The 25,374-nt window shown below is 38.5% G+C and overlaps 1 protein-coding gene across 1 annotated transcript; it reads left to right on the plus strand.

The window, feature by feature from the left end:
- The first annotated feature begins 7,990 nt into the window (after nucleotides 1-7,990).
- On the plus strand, nucleotides 7,991-24,748 carry tyrp1b (tyrosinase-related protein 1b). Its single transcript, XM_088342687.1, has 9 exons — nucleotides 7,991-8,055; nucleotides 9,004-9,362; nucleotides 10,918-11,026; nucleotides 11,293-11,506; nucleotides 13,901-14,105; nucleotides 16,121-16,288; nucleotides 18,278-18,457; nucleotides 19,063-19,209; nucleotides 24,450-24,748. The coding sequence occupies exons 1-9, from the start codon at nucleotides 8,042-8,044 to the stop codon at nucleotides 24,653-24,655; spliced, it is 1,602 nt and encodes a 533-aa protein (XP_088198813.1). The 5' UTR covers nucleotides 7,991-8,041; the 3' UTR covers nucleotides 24,656-24,748.
- The last annotated feature ends 626 nt before the right edge of the window (nucleotides 24,749-25,374 follow it).

Genomic DNA, 25,374 nt, shown 5'->3' on the forward strand with positions numbered 1-25,374 from the left:
ATAGCATATTTGGTCAGGCGTTGCAGCTCTTTGCACGAGTGCGGCTGATTTCCCTTGTCACTAATCGCAGATTGCTGCAGGCGAGGACCAGTGAAAGCTAATTTCATCAGGAGGTTTGGCAGTTTCGACTGCCTAAAATAAGGCTGTGACTCCAGTCTATTATTTCTGAGCAGGGGCTGGCAGAGAGTATAAGCCATTGTGGCCCGCCTAGAATAAACTGCACTCTTGTGGCCACGAGTCATTATCACCAGTCGACTTGCTAAGAGCGAGGGCCGAGAGAGCAATTTTGTGACATGTGTGGTGGCTCTTTTTTCCCATTCTCTCCGCTTAAAATTAAAATCACCCATGCAGCCGCAATCAATTATCCCCATTTGATTATTGCTGAGAGCGGGGGCTGGCAGAGCAGATGTTAAACATGGGGAGAACAACTTTGCATATTTTTAAACATTGTGGTGATTCGGATCCCCATTAATCATGATAAATGAAGAACTACATTTTACCTATAAGACTTTTTGTGTATTGAGTTTCCTTAAAAATAAAAAAATATGAAGTATGTCCAAACATAGCAAATTCCCCTCAAACTATAAGGACATTTTAGGTATTTACTATTTCTGTATAAATTACATTTTTGTGTTGTAGTACACACAATAGAATTAATTTCCCCCAAAATATTAGCCTTTAGTTATTTGTACGGAGTGAAACAACTGATATCGAAATACAGCCTGGTATTGGTCTGATACCTTGTATCAGGACCAAAATCTTATAAAGCTTCATGATACCTTTCACTTTAAATGGTAAGATCGGACTCACAACCTGCTCGACTTACTACCACCTTTGCACCCGGCAATGTCCAGGATTTCTTTTTATTTTCTTTTTTTAACAATATAATGTAGAACAATAGCAAAAACATATTTAGAGACGTAACCCTACATATGAATCAACACCACAAAGTTTGAATTTTAGGTTTTTGACCACGCAAACTAATTTGATTGTGGATCTTTTATCTTAGAAAATACAGTAAACAGGGACTGGAAAAACACATTTTTCCATACCACAAAGTAAAACCGTCATAAGTCAGGGTCCCCCGGCGTCTACTTTACTGAATTTCCCATTCCATTTTTGCGTACGATTTCATTTTTTTTCAGGCAATGTGTATTGCAAAAAAATTTTTTTACAAATAAAACACAAAAAAATCATCACACTTTTACTGTAAATTATATGCTTAATTACCTGTTAGTTTATTTTTCCTGAATAAGCCATGCTCCCTCCGCAGCATAGCCTACCATTCGCTACAGGTGACACACATCCAAATATACGCAAATAAGCAGACTCCCTGATTTCTTTTTTTTCTCCTTTATAGCTGCAAAATTAGCTTAGATGTAAGTATATACAATAGGGGGACAATCTACATGAGGAGAACTTCAGTGTTCTTTTACTTTGTACTTGAGACGTCGCCACCAAAACTGTATTAGGTTGCATTTTGTAGGTAGATATGAACACATCTTACTCATGTTTTTTAACTGTATTCCACAAAGAACACAATTGACAATATTTTTTTATGGTGCAGCCAACCTTCCTGCAGCCCTTTCCACTTTCAGAGGTCCAATTGTGGACGTCTCAGATGATTCGCTCCTAGCTGTTATAAGGTCGTACACTCCGAAGGCTACTAAACATGTGATGCTTTGGATGAATGGGTCAAAGATATGAAAAGCTCGCAGATGACTGCTGGAGGAAGAGAAGAATGCCCCTGCTCCAGCAGACTCAATCCTTGTAAAACTGTTTTCAGCACATACACACTGCTTGATATTTATGTTATTCTTCAAATGACCGTATTTTCTGCACTATAAGGCTAAACGAATTATAAAGCGCATCCCAAAAAGTAGTCTTTTGTTGTACTCTTTTCGTATATAAGGCTCACCGGACTATAAGGCACATGGACTAAAACTACAGCAAGAGCTACTGTAATAAGTGTAAAACTGTGCATTTTATCGATTAGTGCTATGATTGATCAAAAGATAAATGTCACTGGCCTAAGTCACTTAACATTGTATGCAACTAGAATCAAACCCGGGTCACGACATTGAGAGCAGAAAAACTTTATCCCTAGACCACTAGTAGTATGGATAACATAGAAAAAGGCATTTGATTTTATTCCATGATCAAGCTATTTTTAATCAAGGTGCCAGAAACAAATGTTAGAGAATGCGGAAAACAGACTGTCGTCCTGAAAGATATAAATACAAAAACACAAAAAAGCATGACGAGGGAGACAACGTTCTAGTGTATCTGATGATGAATTTGGTCTTGTTTATTTATATTTTTCAGGGATAATTTTTTTCTTTTCTCCATCCTTTGATATTTGTTTCTGGCACCATAAAAATAATGTTATAATGAGATAAAATTGTATGCTTTTTCAAACGTCATCGGTATTACTGCTGATCCAGTGGTTGTTTCTACACTCTCACCACCGTTTGATTCCCATTGCATGCAATGATATGCAACAAAGGTCGGCGATATGTATAGACTGAACAATCATTGCAAACCGTAAGTGATTAAAATGTGCAATGGTTTTACGCAATTCCCAGTAGCTTTCACCGCCACGACCCGGATTCGATTCCTGTTGCTGATGTTTTGGAACTTGGGTAGGCTATGTTTATTAAGTGATCAATCATTGCTCCGATATGGTAGTGTACTGTATAACTTGATTGTGGATCTTTTGTTTTGGAAAATACAGTAAACAGGGACTGAAAAAACACATGTTTCCAAACCACATAGTAAATCGTCATAAGTCAGGGTCCCCCGGTCGTTACTGTACTGAATGATTTTAGGATGCAGTCCCAATTTTTCTCACACATCATTTTGTTTTGATTTTTTGTAAACAGTGTTGATTGTGTTACTTGAACAAATTAATTAGCTAAATCTACACTTTACTTCATGTAAAAAGTGATACACATACCACCCAGATTACCACCAAAGAGGAGCGTATTGCACTGAAAAATAACTCTCATATATATATACCGTATATACTTGCATTGAAGCTGACCCTATAAAACTGCTTTAAAATAGCTACATGATAAAATAAATAGAAGAAAACGTGTACACCAACCTGTGGAAACAGTGAAGCCTTCATATTATTTGTCTTGTGCAATCTTGAGAGCTTGTAAACGAAAACTTAACAAAGACACTCCATATCCACATCCATACTTTGTCTCCTGACTTCAAAACACTCAAAGATGTCCCTTCCCATTTCTGAGTACTGTCCGAGACGTTTTATTTTATTTTTCTTCAGGCATGGTGTATTGCAAAAAATAATTTTACAAATAAAGGTCGCAAATTCATCATTCTTTTACTGTAAATTCTATGCTTACGTCTGCGCCGTTAATTTCCTGTTAGTTTGTTTTTCCTGAATAAGCCACGCTCCCTCCACAGCACACTGCCTACCATTCGCTACAGGTGACACACAACCAGATATACGCATATAAGCTGAAATTGCTCCGATATGATAGTGTACTGTAAAACTTTGTGTAGTAACGCACACTATTCATGTTCAATATCGTCCACTCTTTTCGTTTTGCGATTTAGAAGGCATACCGCTCAAATCGTTGGCTGATTTCATTTTTTTTGGGTGAGCCTTATAGTCTAGATAGAGTATTTATTATGTTTTATCACTTACAGAATTGCAACAACGGGGCACAAAAGGGATCATGTGGTTAGCATGTCGACCCTTTAAGACGACGCCGTGGATAAGCTGGCCAATGCTGGGCAAGTCAGGACTTCAGTTCTTAGATTACTGTTTCTCATGGAAAAAAATGCTTGGGCTTGTAAAAAATGTTTTAAATAAAAAACAATTCTCGCTTGAGTTTGTTTTTGTATGTTGGATTTGTGAAAACAGGTCATAATGTAACTGAAAAAATAAAGTTGTTCTTGAAAAGGGCTTTTTGGAGGTGGGGGTGCGACTGAGCTTACACCAAAATAGCTTCACTCAATGTTTTTCTCAATTGATACCCGATTTCTGCACACAGGGTTGTGGGTTCAATCCCAAGTCGAGGCGATACAAAGGGTTGGGGTTTTGGTTGATCTTAGTTTTATGGTTTTGGTTTGAGCAAAGTTTAGCGTTTTGGCTGGAACATGGTTTGGGGTTTCCGTTGGATCTGAGGTTAGGTTTTTTAGCAATCACTCTCACTGTTAGCTCAACTGATAATTTACCTGCCTTGCCTTTTTCCAGCGTTGTTGGTTTGATCCCCAGTGCAAATCCTAGGGTCAAGGCCCTGGAGTTGGAGCCAAGGTTAGTGTTGGAGTAAGGGTTTTGGCTTTAACTATGGTTATAGTTTTGGGGTTAGGGTTAACATTTTGGTCAGAATCAGAAGAATTACTGGTAATTCAACTTGTAAGATGCATGGTTGTGGGTTGATCTCCAGTCAAGACAGTACCAATTCTAGGGTTAGGGTTTGGGTTGAAGATAAGGGAAGGGTTTTCTTTTGAGGCAAGGTTTAGGGTTTTGGTTGGAGCTAAGTTTATGTTTTTAAGTGGAGCTACCATTTGGGTTTTGGTTGGAGTTAAGTCTAGCGTTTTGTTTGAACCTTGTGTTATTGTGTTGGTCGAAGCTCGGCTTAAAGATTTGGTTGGAGCAAAGGTGAGGATTTTGGTCGGAGCTGGGGTTAAGCTTTAAAAGGTTTATCATCACTGGTAACCTAACTCGTAAGTTTCATATTTTCTGTACACGGTGTAATGGGTTCGATCCCCAATACAAATCCTAAGGTTAGGGGCTTCGTGTTGGAGCTTCGTGTTGGAGCCTGTTCTTGTTGGACTTAAGTTATCCATGGTTATGGTTTTGGTTTGATCCATGATTGGGGTCAGCGTTTTGGTCACATTTAGAGCAAATACTAATCGCTCCACTGGTACGATGCCTGTAATAAACTCAAAGGGTTCTTTGTTCAATTACCAGTACAGTTAATTTTTTGGTTTAGAGTTTTGGTTGAGTAAAGGTTTTCGTTGGAATTAGGTTTATATTTTTGGTTGGAGCCAGGGTTCGGGATTTTGTTGGAATTATCGTTAGTGTTATTGCTGTAACTAAGGCTGGGGTCATGGTTAGTTGGTTAGAGTTTGAGCTTGGTTTAGGGTTTTGTTTAGAGCTTGAGTTAGGTTTTGACTGTAACCAGTTATGGTTTTACTTTGAGCTAGGGTTATGGTTAGAGTTTTGCTAAAATCTTAATACCCTGACCGCTTAAATGGTAAGATGCTTGAATTACACCTACAGGGTTGTGGGCTTCTTTCCCAGTCAAGGCAGTACAAATCAGGTCAGAGTTTTGGTTTGGTTAAGGGTTTTTGTTGCTTCAACAATAATCCTTATCCTATAATGTGACCTGACTGTACTGGGGTTTGAACCCAGAACTTTGTGAAAGTCATACAGCAATCTTAGTTAAGTTAATTTACCAATGCTGGTTTCAATTTCAAACAAAACTATAACTCAACCCATAGCCAGTAAACTCAGAATTGTGTGTGTGTAAGACAGGCATCTTACCAGAAGAGATAACATCCATCCATAAATCCGTTATATGCATTCCTTATCCTCAATAGGATAGCGGGGCTGCTGGAGTCCAACTCAACTATCTTCAGGCACTGGTTGCCAGCCAGTTGCAGGGAACAGAGAGACCAACAACGAATCATACGCTCACTTTGGGACAATTTGGACGGGCCAATTAACCTGACAGACATGATATCAGAGTACCCGGAGAAAAACACTTAAGCACGGGTAGGACATGAAAACTCCGCACAGGAAGGCTGCTAGCTGGATTTGAAACCACGACCTCAGAACGCGGTAACCAATGAGCTCCGTGATGCCTGATAAGATAAGAGCGGTGTCCCCTATTTCTCAAAACCCTGACCATAGATCCAGCCAAAACCCTAACTCTAGCTTCAACCAAAACGCAATATTTGAAATCAGAAAGTTTTGGGAGGTGTGAACTAGAACGTTATTTTTCAATTAAATAATTTACCAAAAACATCGACCCTAACATTCCCATGAAAATAATTTAGCTCTTTTTAGGCAAACTGTTTCGTTATTTTATCAGAATCTTACCCAAATTTAGTCGAAAGCAATCTAATGCCATCTAGTGATAGGAAAGCATATTTTATTATTATCTTAGATTTGTTTTGCCATATAAACAAAACTGTTTTCTCCTAATTAAATTATTTAGCAAAAATGTTGACCCTACTATCTCTTTAGAAGATACATTTGCTCATTAAAGCTTTATTTTTCTTCTTGATCATAATTTCACCAAAATAACATTTGAAAGTAATCTAAAGCCACCCACTGGAAGGGAAAGGTATCTAATTACAAGAAGACATCACAGTTCCTCAACAATGGTATATTTTTTTGTGAATACACTATTTCTCAATTTGCTTTGTGTGTGTGTGTGTGTGTGTGTGTGTGTGTGTGTGTGTGTGTGTGTGTGTGTGTGCGTGCGTGCGTGCGTGCGTGCGTGCGTGTGTGTGTGTGTGTGTGTGTGTGTGTGTGTGTGTGTGTGTGTGGTTGAGGGGAGGCGGGAGGGTAGTCTAAGCACATCACACGAATAATCATGTGTAGGAAGTACAGACGAGGGCAAAAAAAAACTGTTTCATAACTATTCTTGTTCAAGGATTCTCTTTGTCCTGTACAATTTACCCACAAGGCTTTTGATGTCATAAATTTGTATTGTTAACCACGTTGACATTTCTCAAAATGAATGTTGAGCGAGATTAAAATTAAAGAATAATGTTTACAGTTTGTCTTGTACTTTGGCTATAATTTGAAAATCAAGATTTGTTCACAAAGGGTTTATTACGTGTTTTTAAGGGTTTATTACAGCTGTGTTAACACTTTAAAGCTTCACCTTTTCAGCTGAAAATTCCCATTGTTTATTCATTAACTCATGAATTAAAGATCGTGATTTTTCTTCACTTGATTTTCGTATGATATCCGTGTGCAACTCAAAGTACTCAAAGTATGAAAGGCTTTAACCCATATATAGCTTTTATAATTTCACTTTTGTAGCAAAAGTTACATCTTTAAATCTCCTCTAACTCTTTAGTTAAAGTTGTTTCACTGATTTAAGAGTTGGAAAAGCTAAAACGTTAAAACGTTAACATTTTACACACTTAAAGCCTTAAAGCTTCAATGTTTTATCTCCAAAATAAAAGAAAATCATATTTAACTGGTAAATCTTTGATTTGAATCCGCTTTATCTCCTAAATCATAGAAGGTTTGAAGTTTTAAGTGAGTTAAAGCTTAAAATGTTCAAAGTTTGAAAACCTGCTCCAATAGTTTTAAAGTGAACATTCAAAGCTGTAACTAAAAATACAATTCTTACTCATGAATTAGAAATCCGCAACAACTCTTAATTTCAAGCCTTTTTAATAATTGAATGCAAAGAAGGAAAGGCTTTAACTCAGTTTGCCGCAAAAATGAAGGTTTAAATCTGCTTTAACTCCTAAGGTAAAGCGATTTTCCAGATTTAACACGGAGTTCTAAACACATTAACTCAGTTAAACCTTTAAAGTTTTAACTCAAAAATAAAATTGTGTTATATTTAATGTGTGAAATTCAAAATTAAAATTTGCTTTATTTCTTGATTTCAAGTGTTTTAACGATTTAACTCAAAGTAACAAACGATTTGAATTCAGTGAATTTTTTTAAAGATTTAAGTATGAATGTCAAACTAGCTTAGCAATTGAGGAACTTCACTCTTGTTCAAAAGGATTTCGTGTGCAGAATTTACACATTGATTAATTTATCTTTTGCAAAGACGATCCGATCGTTGCAGAAATCCTGCGCCAAAGTTTGGATCACAAGATGCAAGGCAAATCTGGTCATCCGTTTGTGCTCTGCCTGAGTAAGAAATAAATAAATAAATAAGACCCAGGGGTGGCGGGTGGGTTTTGTGTGGGAGCTAACAATTCTCCAATGAGAGTTTTAGTCATGTGCTGGCTCACTATTTAAGACAAAGGAGCAGGAGGGGCTAATTCTTTGGGGGATACACTTGGTTATTAGCAGAGGAGCAACATGCTATCTCACAGGTAATACCGGGGGAAAAAATATATTGTATTTCTAAATTTTGAATAGGAAAGCGATGGATTCGGGAGGTATTTCTTGAATTAAATGCATTCATTTTAGTTAAAAAAAATCTAACTATGTTTTTATATAAAAAAAAAAAACTATAAGAAAATTAATGCAAAGCAATTTATATTCTTATTATTAAGTTATCAACTTTATTATTTATGTATAGTATAACAGTTAAAAATATTTAATGGTCTCGAAGATTTAATTTTTTAAATATTTTCAGGAATCATGTTTCGAACTAAAACAATTATATGCAATTAAGATTGCATAAGAAACAAATCAGGAAAAATATATTTTCTACGGTACCGAGAATTTAATTTTCATTATCAAATGAAATCATTTCACAGAAACATCTCAAAGTAAAAAGAGTTGAGCAATCACATTTATTACATTATATAAGTATATGTATATAAAGTATTTGTCTTAAAGAAAGACATTAAACATACAAAATAAGACTATAAATAGTAATTTAATTTAAAGAATACTCTAAATACATTAAAGTCATGTATAGATATTTACTGTATAATAATTTTCCTTTCCTGAACTTTTTTTTACATGTTTTTATTTTTGTTTATTACTTACGTGCGCTGCAAAAAATGTCACATCTTTATAAACTATTTTGCTTATTCGGCAGCGATTTTCAGAATTTTGATTGCGTTTTTTTTTTTATACTCGGGAAGTAACCTGCAGTTTACACCAGGTCAAAGCAGGTCCAAATCTGTGTGGACTTTTATTACATTTTATTTGATGAATATTACAGTGTGCATTGAACCATCTGCATTGTAGAAATCGATATATTGAATGTATTATAATTTAGATTATATTTTTTAGCAAAAGAATGAAAATGTCTGCTTTCCCTTCTACCATTTTGTTTCACTGAAAATTATGCGTTCTCCTATGTCAAGTGACTGGAGATCCATTCTCCTGGCGGTGATTTTGTTCACGGGCATGGCGTTGGCACAGTTCCCTCGGGAGTGCGTGACGCCCGAGGGTCTGCGTAGTGGCCAGTGTTGCCCCTCCCTGTCGGGCCAGGCAGGGGACGAATGCGGTGCCAGCACGGGAAGGGGCCAATGCGTGTCCATCGCCGCCGACAACCGGCGTCATGGGCCCCAATACCCATATGCCGGAAGAGACGATCGTGAACGTTGGCCCCTGCGCTTCTTTAACCAATCTTGTCAGTGTAACGGAAATTTCAGCGGCTACAACTGTGGGCGGTGCCGGCATGGCCTGACTGGACCCAACTGCGACCAGAGGATCTCTGTGGGTAAGGTTGAAATTGTTGGAATTATATCAGGGGTGTTCGAATCAGGTCCTCATGGGACTTTATCCTGCAATGTTTGGAGCATTTTCAGAGGTATCCAGCTATGGTCTTGGAGGATTATTAACCAGCATGTTTGAGGGAGGTTCCCTCCTCTGACTTGCCTGACTCCAAAAAATAATTTAATTAGTACATTTGCAGAAGTCAGATAACAATCTTGAGCATTTGAATCAGGAGACTTAGATAAAGTCAAAACTTTTTTTCTCAAATCTGGGCAAAAAGGGCCACCACATAACATGTTTAATTTTTTTTTAGCTTTACACTGCCCGATTAGGAAAATAATCTGAATGTTTTTTAATGCTGAACAGTTATCAAAACATTAGAGTTCTCTCCTCCAACACACCTTATCATCTGATCAGGTTATACCCTGCTAAACTGACTTTGTCAAACAGGTGTGTCGGAGTTTGTCAAAAACACGCACGACTGTGGGCCTCAAAAACAAATTTAGACATGCAAGCTTTAAATGGTCTCTCCTCAAACAAGGCTATTTGATAAAAGAAAATCCTGATCATTTGATTCAGAGGTGTTGAAGGAGAGAAGCAACATGTTTTTCCACAAAGGAAACAGGTGCGTTGGAGTAAAGAGGCATCAAAGACACCAAGACAGTGGCTCTTAAAAACCCAATTCAAATCTTGCAGTTACAGTATATACGGTCCCTTCTCCGACACTGTGATTTTAAAAAGGTGTCATTCATGTTAAGTTCAAATGATTGGAATTATTATCATTATCGTTAGCTCTTGTTGAGCTGATATTTAAAAGCATGTGAGTTGGAGGGGAAAAAAAGCATAGGACTGCATTTGGATATCAATATTGTAAATATTTTACTCTTCCTACACTACTGGTTCAAACAATCAACTCTTCGTGATTTCATATTAATAAGTTAATTTAATTACCCATGTCTTAGAGTTGTCTTTCCCCCAACTCTCCTGATTCAAATAATCAACTCTTTGTGATTTAATAATAGTAAATGTCACACTTGTAGACCACCCTCATTCTAGATGTTGCCTTCTTCTAACCCAACTGATTCAAATGATCGGAAGGCTTATTTTATCATAAGAAACAGCTGTGTTGGGGGATGGAAAATTAAAAAAAAATAATAAAAGAAAGTGAATTTAATTAACTATGTCTTAGAGTTGTCCTTCCAAGGGAACTCCCCTTTCAGAGATATCTGCTGAGTAATAAAAACAATCCATATTTTTCTGAATCAGGTGGTTAGGAGCTAAACACATTAAGCATTGTGTTTGGTGCCCTTGTTGCCCATATTTGAATACATGTTTTTTCCTCCTCTGAGACTCCTGATTCAAATGCTCTAGATTTTTATCAGGCTTCTGCAGAGGTAACAATTCAATTATTGATACAGGCAGGAGGATGGAACATTCTGAAACATGGGGGGCAACAGTCCTCGAGGATAATATTTGGACATCGGGGACCATATTGGGACACCCATGCACTCGTTGGCTTAATAGTCATCATAGTTACTCTTCTTTGAACATTTTGACAGTGAGGAAAAACCTGATGCAAATGAGCACAGCCGAAAAGCGAGCTTTTATCGAAGCCCTGGACCAAGCCAAGAGAACCATCCACCCAGATATCGTCATTTGCACCAGAAGGTAACCGTGCCGATTATAATTTCTTCAGGCATGAACATGAAGTCATGGTCCCTCAACACGGCAAAACAAAAAGACTTGTCTGCAAGAGCCTCAAGTAAAATCGTTTTGTGAGCAGCAGCCGATGAATATTTCAAGCACTTCTCCGCCGTGGGATATGCCAACCTTTTCACCTTCTTCTCAAAAGTGCTACAACTGGAAAGGCTTTTGACACTTCAGGTCTTCATGGCGGTCGTTTTAGGAGTAAAACAATTTTGTCTGTTTTTCAGATACCAGGAGATTTTCGGGCCGGACGGAATCACGCCCCAGTTTGAGAACATCACTATTTATAATTATTACGTGTGGAGCCATTACTACTCAGTCAGCAAAACATTCTTGGGGCCAGGCCAGTCCAGCTTCGGCGGGGTGGACTTTTCCCATGAGGGGCCCGGTTTTGTCACTTGGCATCGCTTCCATTTGCTGCAGCTGGAAAGGGACATGCAAGTACGTATGTAAAATGACAGGATGCTTGCAAATACTATAAGACATGAAAACAAAAAACATACGTATCTGTGCTGCAAAATTGGCAAATTATTTAATTCATTCCAAGTATTATTTTTATTGTTATAGTAATATATATATATATATATATATATATATATATATATATATATATATATATATATATATATATATATATATATATATATATATATATATATATATATATATATATATATATATATATATATATATATATATATATAGAGCCTATATTGGTGGGTGGGTGGATCCATAACCATTAGCGTCGTCAGGGCTTTCATTCCTGTGTTGTGTCTTGGGTAAGTACAGCCTGGTGGCGCCCATCTCTCTCCAGGCAAACACATGTTTTATGTATATGTATGTATTGTTAATCCTTAAATAAATAGGTATTAAAAAATATATTTTAATGATTAGACATAGTATTTTTCAAATTTTATTCAAATACACATTCTTGTTCTTTATTCTTTTTCTATGTTTGTATTGTTAATTTAAATGTTCATTTACTATTCACTAAAATATGTTGAAAAAATAATTGAGCCAATAATAAATAATTTAGGAAATTTTTTTGGACTGTTTTGTTCATCTCTCTCTCTCTCTCTCTCTCTCTATATATATATATATATATATTTATATATATATATATATATATATATATATATATATATATATATATATATATATATATATATATATAATTTCCTTGTATTGTCATTCTGTGTAACAATGTACACAGAACGAAATGTCGATTGCACCTGACCCGTTGTAGCAAGCCGATGCAGCCGCAGCCAACAGAGGGCGCCGCCGACCACTTTTTAAGTCTTAGGAATGACTCGGCCGGGGCGCGAACCACCGACCTTCCAGTCTCAAAGCGGGCGCCTTACCATCTAGGCTACTGAGGCTACTATATATATATATATATATATATATATATATATATATATATATATATATATATATATATATATATATATATATATATATATATATATATATATATATATATATATATATATATATATATATATATATATATATATATATATATATATATATATATATATATATATATATATATATATATATATATATATATATATCTCATCTCTCATCTCATTAGCCGTACCGCTTATCCTCATTAGGGTCGCGGGGATATATATATATATATATATATATATATATATATATATATATGTAACCTCGGTGTACCCGTCCCATCAAGGATCCACATTCAGGCTGGACTGGATGATGAGGCTTTTATTTCAGTTACGTTAGCGCACTGGAGACTGCAATGAGCGACACAACATACACACACCATGTGGTTGGCACCTCCGCTGGTTCTCAACATCTATGAGGGAAATTAGCCTTTCAGTACAGTGCAACGCATGGTAAAAATAACATAAATGGCGACAAAAACAAAACAAAAATACATCCAAACAGCTTATGTATGTTGCAAGATTTGTCAGTTGTGGTTTTAATGTTGTCAATTAACTTTTTGCGGAGCACCAAAATGTCGTGGTTGCAGTGCACTGGAGACTGTTAACAATATCCGCCTTCCGGTCATAAAATCAGAGGCTAAACTAAACCTTACCCCATACCAGCAGGTGGCGGTGTTGGACTCGACATTGTAGGACACTTATACACTAACTATACAAACATTTCAGCAGGAATTTCAACAAAACAAACGTTATCATTACACCCGTAAATATATATATATATATATATATATATATATATATATATATATATATATATATATATATATATATATATATATATATATATATATATATATATATATATATATATATATATATATATATATAGGGCAGCAAACTGAATAATCTTGCAATTTTTTATCTTTTTTAGTTTCCTTAAAAATACAAGTAAAACATATTAAAAGGATAACATTTGTCTCATGTGACTAATGACAGATTTAGCCAAGTATTTTTATTTTTGTAAAAATCTCTGTTTTTATAGAAATGTTTACATAATACAATAGTTTAATAATCAGTAAGACAAATTTACAGATAATTGTAAATATTTTTACTAATGTAAAACATCTATATTATATATATATATATATATATATATATATATATATATATATATATATATATATATATATATATATATATATATATATATATATATATATATTTTATTTTTATTTTTTTTAATTATTTTTTTTTTTTTCAAAATGTTTATTTTATTTATGCTCTCTTTTTTTGCAAATTAAAATTAATACTTTAAATCAGAACAAACTATACAAAATTATCTCATTTTGAGTTTTTCTTTCACTGGAAAAAAAGTTTAAGATTGTGAAATGGAGAAAATGATGTCCTAATGTTGTCTCAGGACATGCTTGGCGATTCTTCCTTTGCGTTGCCTTACTGGAACTTCGCCATCGGGGGCAGCGATTGCGACATCTGCACGGATGACCTGATGGGCGCAAGAAGCTCCTTTGACATTAACTCCATCAGCCCAAACTCGATTTTCGCGCAATGGAGAGTCATCTGCGAGAGCGTCGATGATTACGACAACTTTGGGACCATCTGCAACAGTAAGATCCACTTCCATTAAGAGAGTCGGATCAAAAATGAGAGCAACCCCACCCAGATTCATAAAAAGAGCACGTGTCACACAAGACGCCATAAAAATTGCCCCCCAGTTTGTTTGTCCCAATTTTTGGGAGGCTATCAAAAAATATTGAGTTTTGATGTGTTCCTTTTTTAACTTGAGGCCATACGAAAAAATCTGCAGTATTTGAAGCATGTCTGAATCACGCCCTGAGGTCTAGTCCTCGGAGGGGGCCCCCTGGAAAGTATCCCTCCCCCATCTAGAAAGATCGGGGACCTTTGCTGACTCCTCTTTCCCCTAGGTATCCTTTTGAACAACCAATGTTCTCCTAGGTTGTAGCATTTTGTATATCAAGCAATAGCCGACAAGTATAGCTTTTGGTTACGCAAAAGATGTTGTAGTTGATGGTGTCTAGTAGAGGCTGAAAAACATTTTATTCCACATCATAAAGGGATAACACCGTAAAAATCAAACAATTCAGGGCATTTTTTAAAAACGTGTGAATTAGTACAAGAGTACTTATTCGAATCAATGAGTGCACATTGTTTGCACTATGTGGCATTAGCCACAATTGTGCGAGGTATTGAATATAGATTAGTTTCGCACAGATTTGACTTAGCCTTGCCCTGGCACTGAAGACCAAAAAGTCATCGTTGTTTTTGTTGTTGTTGTTTTTTTTTAATGTCATTTTGTTGAAACATTGTCATCGTAATTACTTTCTTTTCAGCGTACCAGAAAACTGAAGGGGATTTAGAGGCCGGAGAGAAAAAAACGTTTTGGGTTTAATCCCCTCTGGAGTCACGACAGGCTCACTCGGTGTTTCCTACGTCAACTAGCAAGTTCTTTTCAACTCGTGAAGTGTTTTTCGCGAACAAGTGGGCCTTATGAGCAGGCTCTTTGAGGTGATCAACAGGAGCCGGCTCCTCTCCAATAAGAAGCTGCATCTCTCTCTCCCTCTCTTTCTCTCGTTTTGTCTCATTCTCTCTATAAATATGGTCTGTCTTTCTTTCGCTCTTTTGCTCAATTTCTCCCGCTCTCTTTCTCTTTCCATTTCACCTTCTTGCGCATGATCAATCTTGTTTTCTCTTTCGCTCTCTCACTCTCACTCTCTCTTTCACTCACACTCCCTCTCTGTTTTTCCTCACACTCATTTTTGCATCTCTCTCTTTCTCTCGCTTTTTCTCTCTTCTGTCTCTGTCTTTCTATTCTTCTATCTCTTCACTCTAATTTTATCGCCCTCTCTCCATCCGCTCTTTCTTGTTTTCTCCCGCTATTTCTCTCTTCCACCGTCTTCATATCATTTTCTTTGTGTTTCTTTATTTTTCTCAATTTCCCATTCTCTCTCCTTTTCTCTCTCTTTCCCTTGCTCTCCTCCCGACTCCCACTCTCTCAATCGTTTGAAGGCGCACGCGGTAAATATGAATGGCGTCATCTCTGTGTTGCTTGGTTAGTGTTAACAATTTGAGAGTTAAATTTAGGTACAAGTGCGCTGTATATTGAAACAAAAAGGGCTATAATGGGCAGGGCCCAAAGAGCCGGTTCTATAAAAAGAGCCGTAATTCCCTTCACCATCTTCAACTGGGTTACAGGGGAGGAGAGACGGGATTCATGTCTCATTTGTGTTAGAGTCGGAATGTGGCGGACTTTGATCTGCGGTAAATCATCTTCGCACCGACAACTTCGATATGTAGTCGACTGATTGCACCCTCGTGTGTGTGATGGGGGCGTGAAGAAGGAGGTCATCCTCGCTGAGACTTTACAGAGCTCCCCATTGGCTGCTGTTGGAATTTAGCGAACAATTACCAGGCTGTCACGTTAAAGGCTGATCAAACTAGTCAAGTACCCCGCTTATTCGTCAGCCACACGTTGAATAATACAACAGAACGCATCGCATCCCCTTCCTACTCGTTTCCGCGGGGACAGCCGACCCGGATCCGAACCGCTTCTCTTAAAATCCTGGAATGCCGTCCCACTAAAAATGATGCGAACTTCACGCAGATACGGAGACAAGCCCCATCAGGAGGAACCCGGCGGGCAACGTGGCTCGGCCTATGGTGCAGAGGTTGCCCGAACCTCAAGACGTGCTGGATTGTCTGCAGCTCAACACTTTTGACACGCCACCGTACTACTCTACATCCTCCGAGAGTTTCCGGAACTCTATTGAAGGTGTGCAAAATCACAACGTCGATCCCTCGTGACTGCATTTCGTGGCCTCGGGGCATTGTGGGTTGAAAAATACTCATTAGGAAAATGTAACACTTTTTATATGTACAGTATCAAGCAAAACTCATCCATCCATCCATCCATTATCCGTACCGCTTATCAACAGTGGGGTTGCGGGGGCGCTGGAGCCCATCCCAGCTATCTTCGGGCAGTGGGCAGGGGACACCCTGAACTGGTTGCCAGCCAGTTGCAGGGCACACAGGGACAGACAATTCGCTCGCTCATTCCCACCTAAGGACAATTTTGACCGGCCAATTAACCTGACATGCATGTTTTTGGAATGTGGGAGGAAACCCACGCAAGCACGGGGAGAACATGCAAACTCCACACAGGAAGGTTGGAAGCTGGATTTGAACCCATGACCTCAGAACTATGCCGCATACGCGCTAACCACTGCGCCGCCATGCTGCCCAGCAAAAAAAAATATAATAATAATAAAAACACACACACAAAAAAACATGAAAATGACCAAAAACAACCCCAAAATAAAAAATAAAAACGATCCCAAACACTGAAAAAGACAAAATATGACAAGATATATGACAGAAAAAATATCAGACAAAAATGACACAAAACGACCCCAAAACAACCAGAAACACTCCTAATGACAAACGACCAAAAAATGATAAAACAATGATGACAAAACAACAAGAAAATGACCCAATAACGACCCATAATCAATAAAAATGTCAAAAAACAACCAAAAACGACCCCAAAACAATAAAAAGTGTCGACAAAAAAAAAACCAACAACCTGATTTAAAATAATTACAAAAAGATCAAAACGACAATAGAGAGACCCAAAAACTACACAATAACGACCAAAAATTGACCAAAAAGGGCCCAAAAGAACTAACATAAACGACAATAAAACAACCAAAAATACGACCTTACATCAATAAAAAATCCACTGAACAACCAAAAACAACCCCAAAACGATAAACGTCAAAAGATAACACCAAACGAAAAAAAATTACATAAACTACAAAAAACAACCCTATCAAACTTGATTTAAAAAGACCACGAACAAGTCCAAAAACGACAATCAAATGACCAAAAAAAAACGACCCAATAACGACCAAAAATCGACAAAACAAACCAAAGTCGACCACAAAAAAATGACCAAATCCGACAAAAACGTGACCAGAAATGACCCAGATAATGGCAAATGGCAAAACAGACCAAAATACAATAAAAAATGATAAAATATTAACAAGAATTAATTTTATATCATAGCTACCTTCTGCACACCTAAAGTACACAGCATAAAAAGAGTGATATCGATAAAAACACACAAAAAACACACAATAAAATGATCAAACAACAAGCATAATAAAAGGATAAAAAACATCCAAAAATTTCCCCAAAACGACCAACAATAACCCCCCCAAAAAACATAAAGACAATGATACAACGACTGCAAAAAAGATTTAAAAAAAAGAGCAAACATGACCACAAAATTACTCAAAAATGACAAAAAACACGTAAATAATGACAAACGACCAAAAACAATCAAAAAGGATCTGAAAAAGCCTACGAAATTAACCAAAAACTACAAAAACACCCTCGAAACATATATACATATATATATATATATATATATATATATACATATATATATATATATATATATATATATATATATATATATATATATATAAATGAATACATGTGTATTTATGTTTTTTCTTTGTTTTATTTTCCTTACTTAAAAACCAGAACATTACTTCTTGGAATATGCAAAATCACCCATATTAATTTTTCCCATTATATTTAGTATTATGATTTTATTAGTTGAAAATCAAACATGCCATGATTACACGAAACTGACGAGATGAAATAAAAAACATGATGGATTATTTTGAAAGACCAATTTCTGCACCTTTTGTTTTAAAGTTTGGCTATTCTATTGTATGCCTTTGTCGTCCCTTAGGCTACAGTGCCCCCCAGGGGCCGTACGACCCGGTGATTCGCAGCCTCCACAACCTGGCCCACCTTTTCCTGAATGGCACTGGGGGCCAAACTCACCTTTCCCCCAACGATCCCATCTTTGTTCTGCTGCACACTTTCACCGACGCCATTTTTGATGAGTGGCTGAGCCGGCATCAGCCCGGTAAGGATTCCGTTGTGTACAACATAAGGCTGGCGGTCCATACGGGATCCTATTTAGAGTGTCGTCTTTTTCATTTTTATTTAGAATTGCCTTTTACAATGACATGTACAATTTTTGTTAGATTTTATCAAAACGATTTCCCATCATTTAATACATTAATAAGTTATGCATTTTTGGGCTGGTGTGACTTGTATTACAGAGCTACTCATAGTCCAGAAAATAAGTTCTATACGGTGCACCGGATTATTTTGTGCTCTTTCAAATTTCTGGTCAATTCTGGGTTTTTAAGTGCTCAATTGTTCGTAAAATAAGGTATATACATCAAGGGTCTCTCATGTGGTGCCCACAGGCACGTGATAGCCTCCAAAGAACACCTAAGTAGCAAGCGTGTAGGTTCTGAATAAAGCTCACAAGTGATGGGTTGTTGCAATCTTTTAGTAGTTGACTTAACTTCTAATAATTACAACTCAGTAATAACAAAATAACATAAGTTATCAGTAACAAGCAATCAGTAACAAAAAGTAGCTCTCAGCTTCAAAAAGGTTGACAACCCCTGATATAGATGAATAATGAGCTTTCTGTTTGATTTTTCTTCCCCCCCACAGGCGAGATTGTGTATCCTGAGGAGAACGCTCCAATCGGACACAACAGACAGTTCAACATGGTTCCTTTTTGGCCCCCAGTCACCAACGCAGAAATGTTTTTGCCTGCCCCACAGAACTTGGGATATTCCTACGAGGTCCAGTGGCCAGGTGGGTGAAATGACATAAATAATACTTGGTATCACATCCACATCATACTCTCACACATGCACAACCAGACTGTCAATTAGACACAGTGATACCCGTGCTCAAACACAATTATTCGCTCTCACACAATGTACTATACTCTCATACACACACTACTATGCCCTCTTAGACATACCACTATATTTTCATCCACACTACTATGCGTTCACACACATACTGCAATACTCCCTCACACATAATACTATAATTTTATACACACTACTATGCTTCCACACACATACTACTACACGCACACACAGATACTACTATACTCCCACACACGCACCACTACTCTCCCATAAACACACACTAGTATAGACTCTCGCACACTATTAGACTCTCTTTTACAATGTACTATACAATCTACTCTCATACACATAATTCTACTCTCACACACAATATACCATACTTTCATACACACACTACAATGCTTTCACAAAAAATGTGCACAGACATACTAATATACTCACACACACACACACACACACACACACACACACACACACACACACACACACACACACACACACACACACACACACACACACACACACACACACACACAATAATACTTTCTCACACACCATTAAAAATGCTATTACTATGAGGGGTTTTCACTCCGAGTGTAATATCACTTCTCAGTGTTGTTTTACTTTGGGTACTTTTGAATGATGATACACACTGATCTGTGGTAGTAGTGTCTGTATGAGAATATGTAAGTGTGTGTGAGAGAGTATAGCAGTGAGTGTATGAGAGTAAAGTAGTTTGTGTGAGAGGGTATTGTACTATATGAAAGATTAGTTGTGTGTATGAGAGAGAATAGTATTTTTTTGCATGGGGATGAGTGTGTCCTGTGGTGAGGGGCCCTTTCCTCGTGAGAGGTAAGAGAATTCTCCCACCGTGCTCCGCTGCGTTAGAGGTATATATGGTAGAAAGTACCAGAAAGAAATGAGAATGGGAAGAAATTGATTGAGTTATGTGTGGAAAATGAGTTGGTGATTGGAAATACATTGTTTAAAAAGAGGGACGTGAATAAGTATACTGTACCTTTGTCAGAGTGGATGGTGGTGAGATGGTGGACAGAGCACTGATGGATTATGTAGTGGTTAGGAAAGTGATGTTACGTAGATTGTTGGATGTGCATGTTTACAGAGGTAAAATGAGTGGTATGTCGGATCATTTTTATGTGGAAGGAAATCTGAGAATGGATGGATCATGGAGGGCCAGTGATAAGAAGAGTGTGAGGGAAGAGGTGAAAATGTCAGAGTTGAATAAGGCAGAAAAGGAAAGAGAGTTTAAAGAGAGGATAGGGGAAGAGTATGAACAGATTAGTAGAAGAGAAGTGGAGAGTGTGGGAATGGAATGGAAGTGGTAGAGGCAGTGTTGAGGAGTGCAAAAGAAGTGTGTGGAATGAGAAAAGTTGGTCGGGGTATTAGGAAAGGAAGTGAAAGGTGGAATGATGAGGTATCAGAGGCTGTGACGGAAAAGAGTCATGCCTTTGAGGAGTGGTTGCAAATAAGAGTGGTAATGCGTATGAAAGGTATAAAGTGAAGAAAAGGTTGGTAAGGGCCCGGTCACACAGCCTTTCACGGGCGTATCGAGGCTGAATCACGGCCAGAAATTTCTGCCTGTGAAGCAGACGCTGTTGGACGCTTTGAGATCGCCATACAGACGAGATACAGCCGTGCTTTACACGCGATCGGAAATTCACACGCGGTTGGCCGCGCGAAAAAGTTTTGCGCTGCTCAAAACTTTAGACCACGTGTAACCGCGGGCGGCACACGTGGTAAACACGAGGTAATGACGCGGTACGGACACGGAACGACGTGCTACGGCCGCGGCCAGGGTGTGGTTACACGCGGGTAGGACGCGAAATTTTAGCGGGTAATCGTGGGTGGAGCATGGTCATAGCACGTTTGTTCTGCGTCTGTATCGCGGTGTTATCACGTGAATTAGTGTGTAACGCGTGTGACGGTCAAACGCCTTTCTCTGCGTATATACAGCGCGATTTGCCGAGCACACGTCAGTTGTGCTCGAGACGTCAAGGGGTGAACATGGATCCCCGTCACCGTAGTGACCTCGTCTTAATCCATTTTTATTTCTTGACATTTCTATTCATTTCATAACAAGATAATAAAATAAAAATGAAAAACTATTACAATAATAACATACTGGCTTCTTCGGTGCCATAGCTTGAAATCTTGATCTTCACGGGACAGTGTCTTGAGCGGTTATGATTTCTACAGCCCGGTGTTGTGCCGAGAAGTGCATCCCTGCCGAGATACCGCTACTATAACCACTTTTACTTCGTTTTATCTCACTTTTATATCATTTTTCGAGAATGTGATGGCGAAGATATAACCAAAACCACTTCGACTTGCATTTGTTGGGAATGTATACAATTTAAACCATTCTGTCTTTGTATTTGTTGTGAATGTAATCGAACGGTAATGCACACCGTATATAAATCACTTTTCAGAACTGTTATGCACTCTACCATAAAGCTTATTATTCTCAAATATCCACCATAGCTTTATGGTAGAGTGCATAACAGTTTCAATAGGAGCGATTTGAATAGAAAAGGGCAAAAAAAACATGTTACCTGCTCAAAAGTGATTTATATACGGTGTGCATTACCATTCGATTACATTCACAACAAATACAAAGACGGAACGATTTAAGTTGTATTACATTCCCAACAAATGCAAGACAAAGTGGTTTTGGTTATATGTCCGCTATTACATTTCTGAAAAGTGATATAAAAGTGACATAAAACCAGGTCAAAGTGGTAATAGTAGCCAGGGGATGCAAATCTCGGCAGGGATGCATTTCTGGGCACAACACCGGCTCGGCAGCTTTTATACCCGTGGTCCACACGTGGAAATGACGCGGAAATGACGCGATGAGGAAGCGGAACAGTGGCCGGCGTCTGTTTTGCGGGCATACCACCGATGAACAGCAGGTTGGCCAATTTTGCGCATTTTCCATCGCGGGCAACCACGGGCAAAAAAAAAACGCAAAATTTTACCCGCGATACAGACGCAAACGGCTGTGTGACCGGGCCCTAAGAGCGGCAGTGGAAGCAGCGAAAAGGAAAGCAAACGATGAATGGTGTTGAAAGATAGGAGTGAAATTTGAGGAAAGGAGAAAAGTGTTCTGAAAACAAGTGGAAACAGTAAGAAAGACCAAGTCTGGAAAGGAAGAGAAAGTGAAAGATAAGGATGGTATATTGCTGGTTAGCGGTAGTGCAGTCAGGACTAGATGGGCAGAGTATTTTGAGGAGTTTCTAAATGTGCAGAATGGGAGAGAAGTGAGAGCCAAGGGGATCGATGGTATGGAGAGTATGCCAGTGTTGGGTGATTTAAATGTTAAGCTTGTGGAAAAATGGGAGGTGCAAGAGGCAGTGAAAGAAATGAAAGGGGGGAAGGCACCTGGGTTGGATGGTTGTACTGCTGAATGCTTGAAAAAAGGTGGCACAGCTATGATTGACTGGTTAGTACGCTTGTTGAATGTATGCTTTTCAAGTGGTGTGGTTCCTGTTGATTGGTGTAATGCATGTGTGGTGCCATTGTATTAGGGTAAAAGTGATAAGTATGAATGTAGCAATTCGAGAGGTATCAGTTTGTTGTCTGTGCCGGGTAAGCTGTATGGAAGAGTCTTGATTAAGAGAGTGAGAGAAAGAACGAATGAGGTGGTGATGGAGGTGCAGAGTGGTTTCAGGAAAGGAAGAGAATGTGTGGATCAGGTGTTTGCAGTACGACAGGTGTGTGAGAAATATTTTGCAAAAGGTAAGCATGTTTATTTGGCTTTTGTGGACTTGGAAAATGCGTATGACAGAATTGATAGAGAAGCTTGTAGCAAGTGATGGTAATGTATGGAGAGGGTGGAAAGTTGTTAGAAGCATTGAAGAGTTTTTATGTGAACAACAGAACATGTGTAAATGTAGGGAGTGAGACAAGTGAGTGGTTCCCTGTGTTAACTGGTGTAAGACAGGGGTGTGTAATGTCACCATGGCTGTTTAATGTGTACATGGATGGCGTGGTGAGAGAGGTGAATGCAAGAGTATTTGGCAGAAGTGAAGAGATGATGGATAACAGTGGAACGGTGTGGCAGGTAAGTCAGTTGTTGTTTGCAGATGACACAGCGCTTGTGGCTGATTCTGAGGATACATTGAGAAGGTTGGTCATGGAGTTTGGAAGAGTATGTGATAGATGTAAGTTACGTGTGAATGTTGGGAAGAGTAAGGTGATAAAGTGTTTACGTGATGGAGTGGGCATGGCGTTAGAAATAAGGTTGCATGGACAGGTGCTGGAAGAAGTTGAAAGCTTTAGGTACTTGGGTTGTGATGTGGCTGCAGTTGGTGGAATGGAGTGCGAGGTATTGCACAGAGGAGAGTGATGAGCAACAAGAGTATGAGTATGGATGTTAAGACGGGACTGTATGAGAGTGGGATTGTGCCCACTGTTTTGTATGGTGCAGAGACTTGGAGCCTGAACGCAGATTTGAGAAGGATATTAAATGTTTTTGAGATAAGGTGTTTGAGGAGTATTTTAGGAGTGACAGGATTGAGAAATGAAATTGAGAGAGACAGAACTGGAGTAGTAGTGGAACTGAGGTGTTATGAGTGCACTGCAGGAACAAGGTCTAAATATAGTGGAAGCTAGAGCTCTTGTTGGTGATAGGAATGAGTGGAGAAGTGTTGTAAAATGATAGTGGGATGTTTGGACGCATTCTAAGGGATGGGCAGGGCGCCTGTATGATGCTGCAGGCGTAAACCAGTGAAAGCTGTCAGGCCCTGCTGTTGAACAAAAGAGTGTGTTGTGTCACCCTGACCCGAGTGACATGGCCGCTTTCTTGTGTCCCGTTTCATCTGGAGGGACGAAACCATAACCAACTAAGGTGCCAAGGTGCCTAACTTGTTCGGGTGTTGGGGCATTTGGGTTGGCCATGGTCCAAAAATGTTTGTGTGTGTTTTTTGCTATTTTTCCCCTTTTATTTTTTATGTTATTGTATGTGTTTGTCTTGCTGTCGGTCCCCCCTCTTGAGGGATATGACCAAGGTAGGTAGATAGATAGATAGATAGATAGATGAGTGTGCCTGTATGAGGTTATAGTTCTTCTTTTGTGGGAGTGTGATGTTAATATGAAAGCAAGTATGATTCACTTCTCGGCGACTCAACCATCGTTTCTGTTTCCGGTCCGCAGTTCCCGCCTACACGTTGTCCGAGATCATCACCATAGCGGTGGTGGCGGCAGTGCTGGTGCTGGCCTTGGTAGGTGGGGTCATCGCCTGCGCCATAAGGGCCCGCTCGTACCGTTCGGCTGAGGCCTTGGAGCCACTGCTCGGGGAAACTTTCCGAAGGTACTCCGAAGACGATCGCAGGTTGGACAAATCGCAGTCCGTGGTCTAAAGCGACGCCTGGAAAGCAAGGCCTAAACATGTCTCATCAATTTGTTTTTCTAAAAAAGCCCCACAATGTCTTTTAATAAAGTGTCACCACCTACATTGTCACTGTTGTTTATCATCGCACCTACACTAGATGTAAGATCGGGCCTAATGAATTAAACCCGGCAAATTAACTTGATTTGAGGGACTAAACCCAGAGCAAACCGGAATTTTCATTATTTGTTCATGAGGGTTTCTGTCTTGAAAAGTTATCTCTTATTTTTCAATCATCGACCCACTCACTGTTTCTTTCTTTATTCAGTGCAATGGATTCCTTCACCCTCTTGCTAGGCCCAGCTGAGTGCATGGGCGTGGGCTCTTTAGCGCAAGGGTCGGATGGAATCCATTGTACGGAAAAAAAACAAAACAATTATGGGTGGATAATTACAAAAAAAGTCAGCAAAAGAAAAGCCCGTCCCATCCCGAACCCCAATGTAATGATTGACATTTTAGCTCTTACCCGAAATTTGGGTCAGGCTTAGGCTCAATATCTATCCAGTTTTACCTCTTACCCACGACGTGAGAGGAGAATAAATTGTTATACAAACTGTAACCTACTGATGATAAGCAGTGCAGATAATGGATGATTGAAAAACAAAATAAATGTTTAATATCTTACCTTAAGTTATAAACAAAGTCCATGCACTGCTCCTTTTCATCAACAGACAATAAGTCAGGTCAAGT

This window comes from Urocampus carinirostris, chromosome 8 (assembly GCF_059441175.1).
Source record: "Urocampus carinirostris isolate Australia breed hairy pipefish chromosome 8, RoL_Ucar_1.0, whole genome shotgun sequence".
Classification (NCBI taxonomy): Eukaryota; Metazoa; Chordata; class Actinopteri; order Syngnathiformes; family Syngnathidae; genus Urocampus; species Urocampus carinirostris.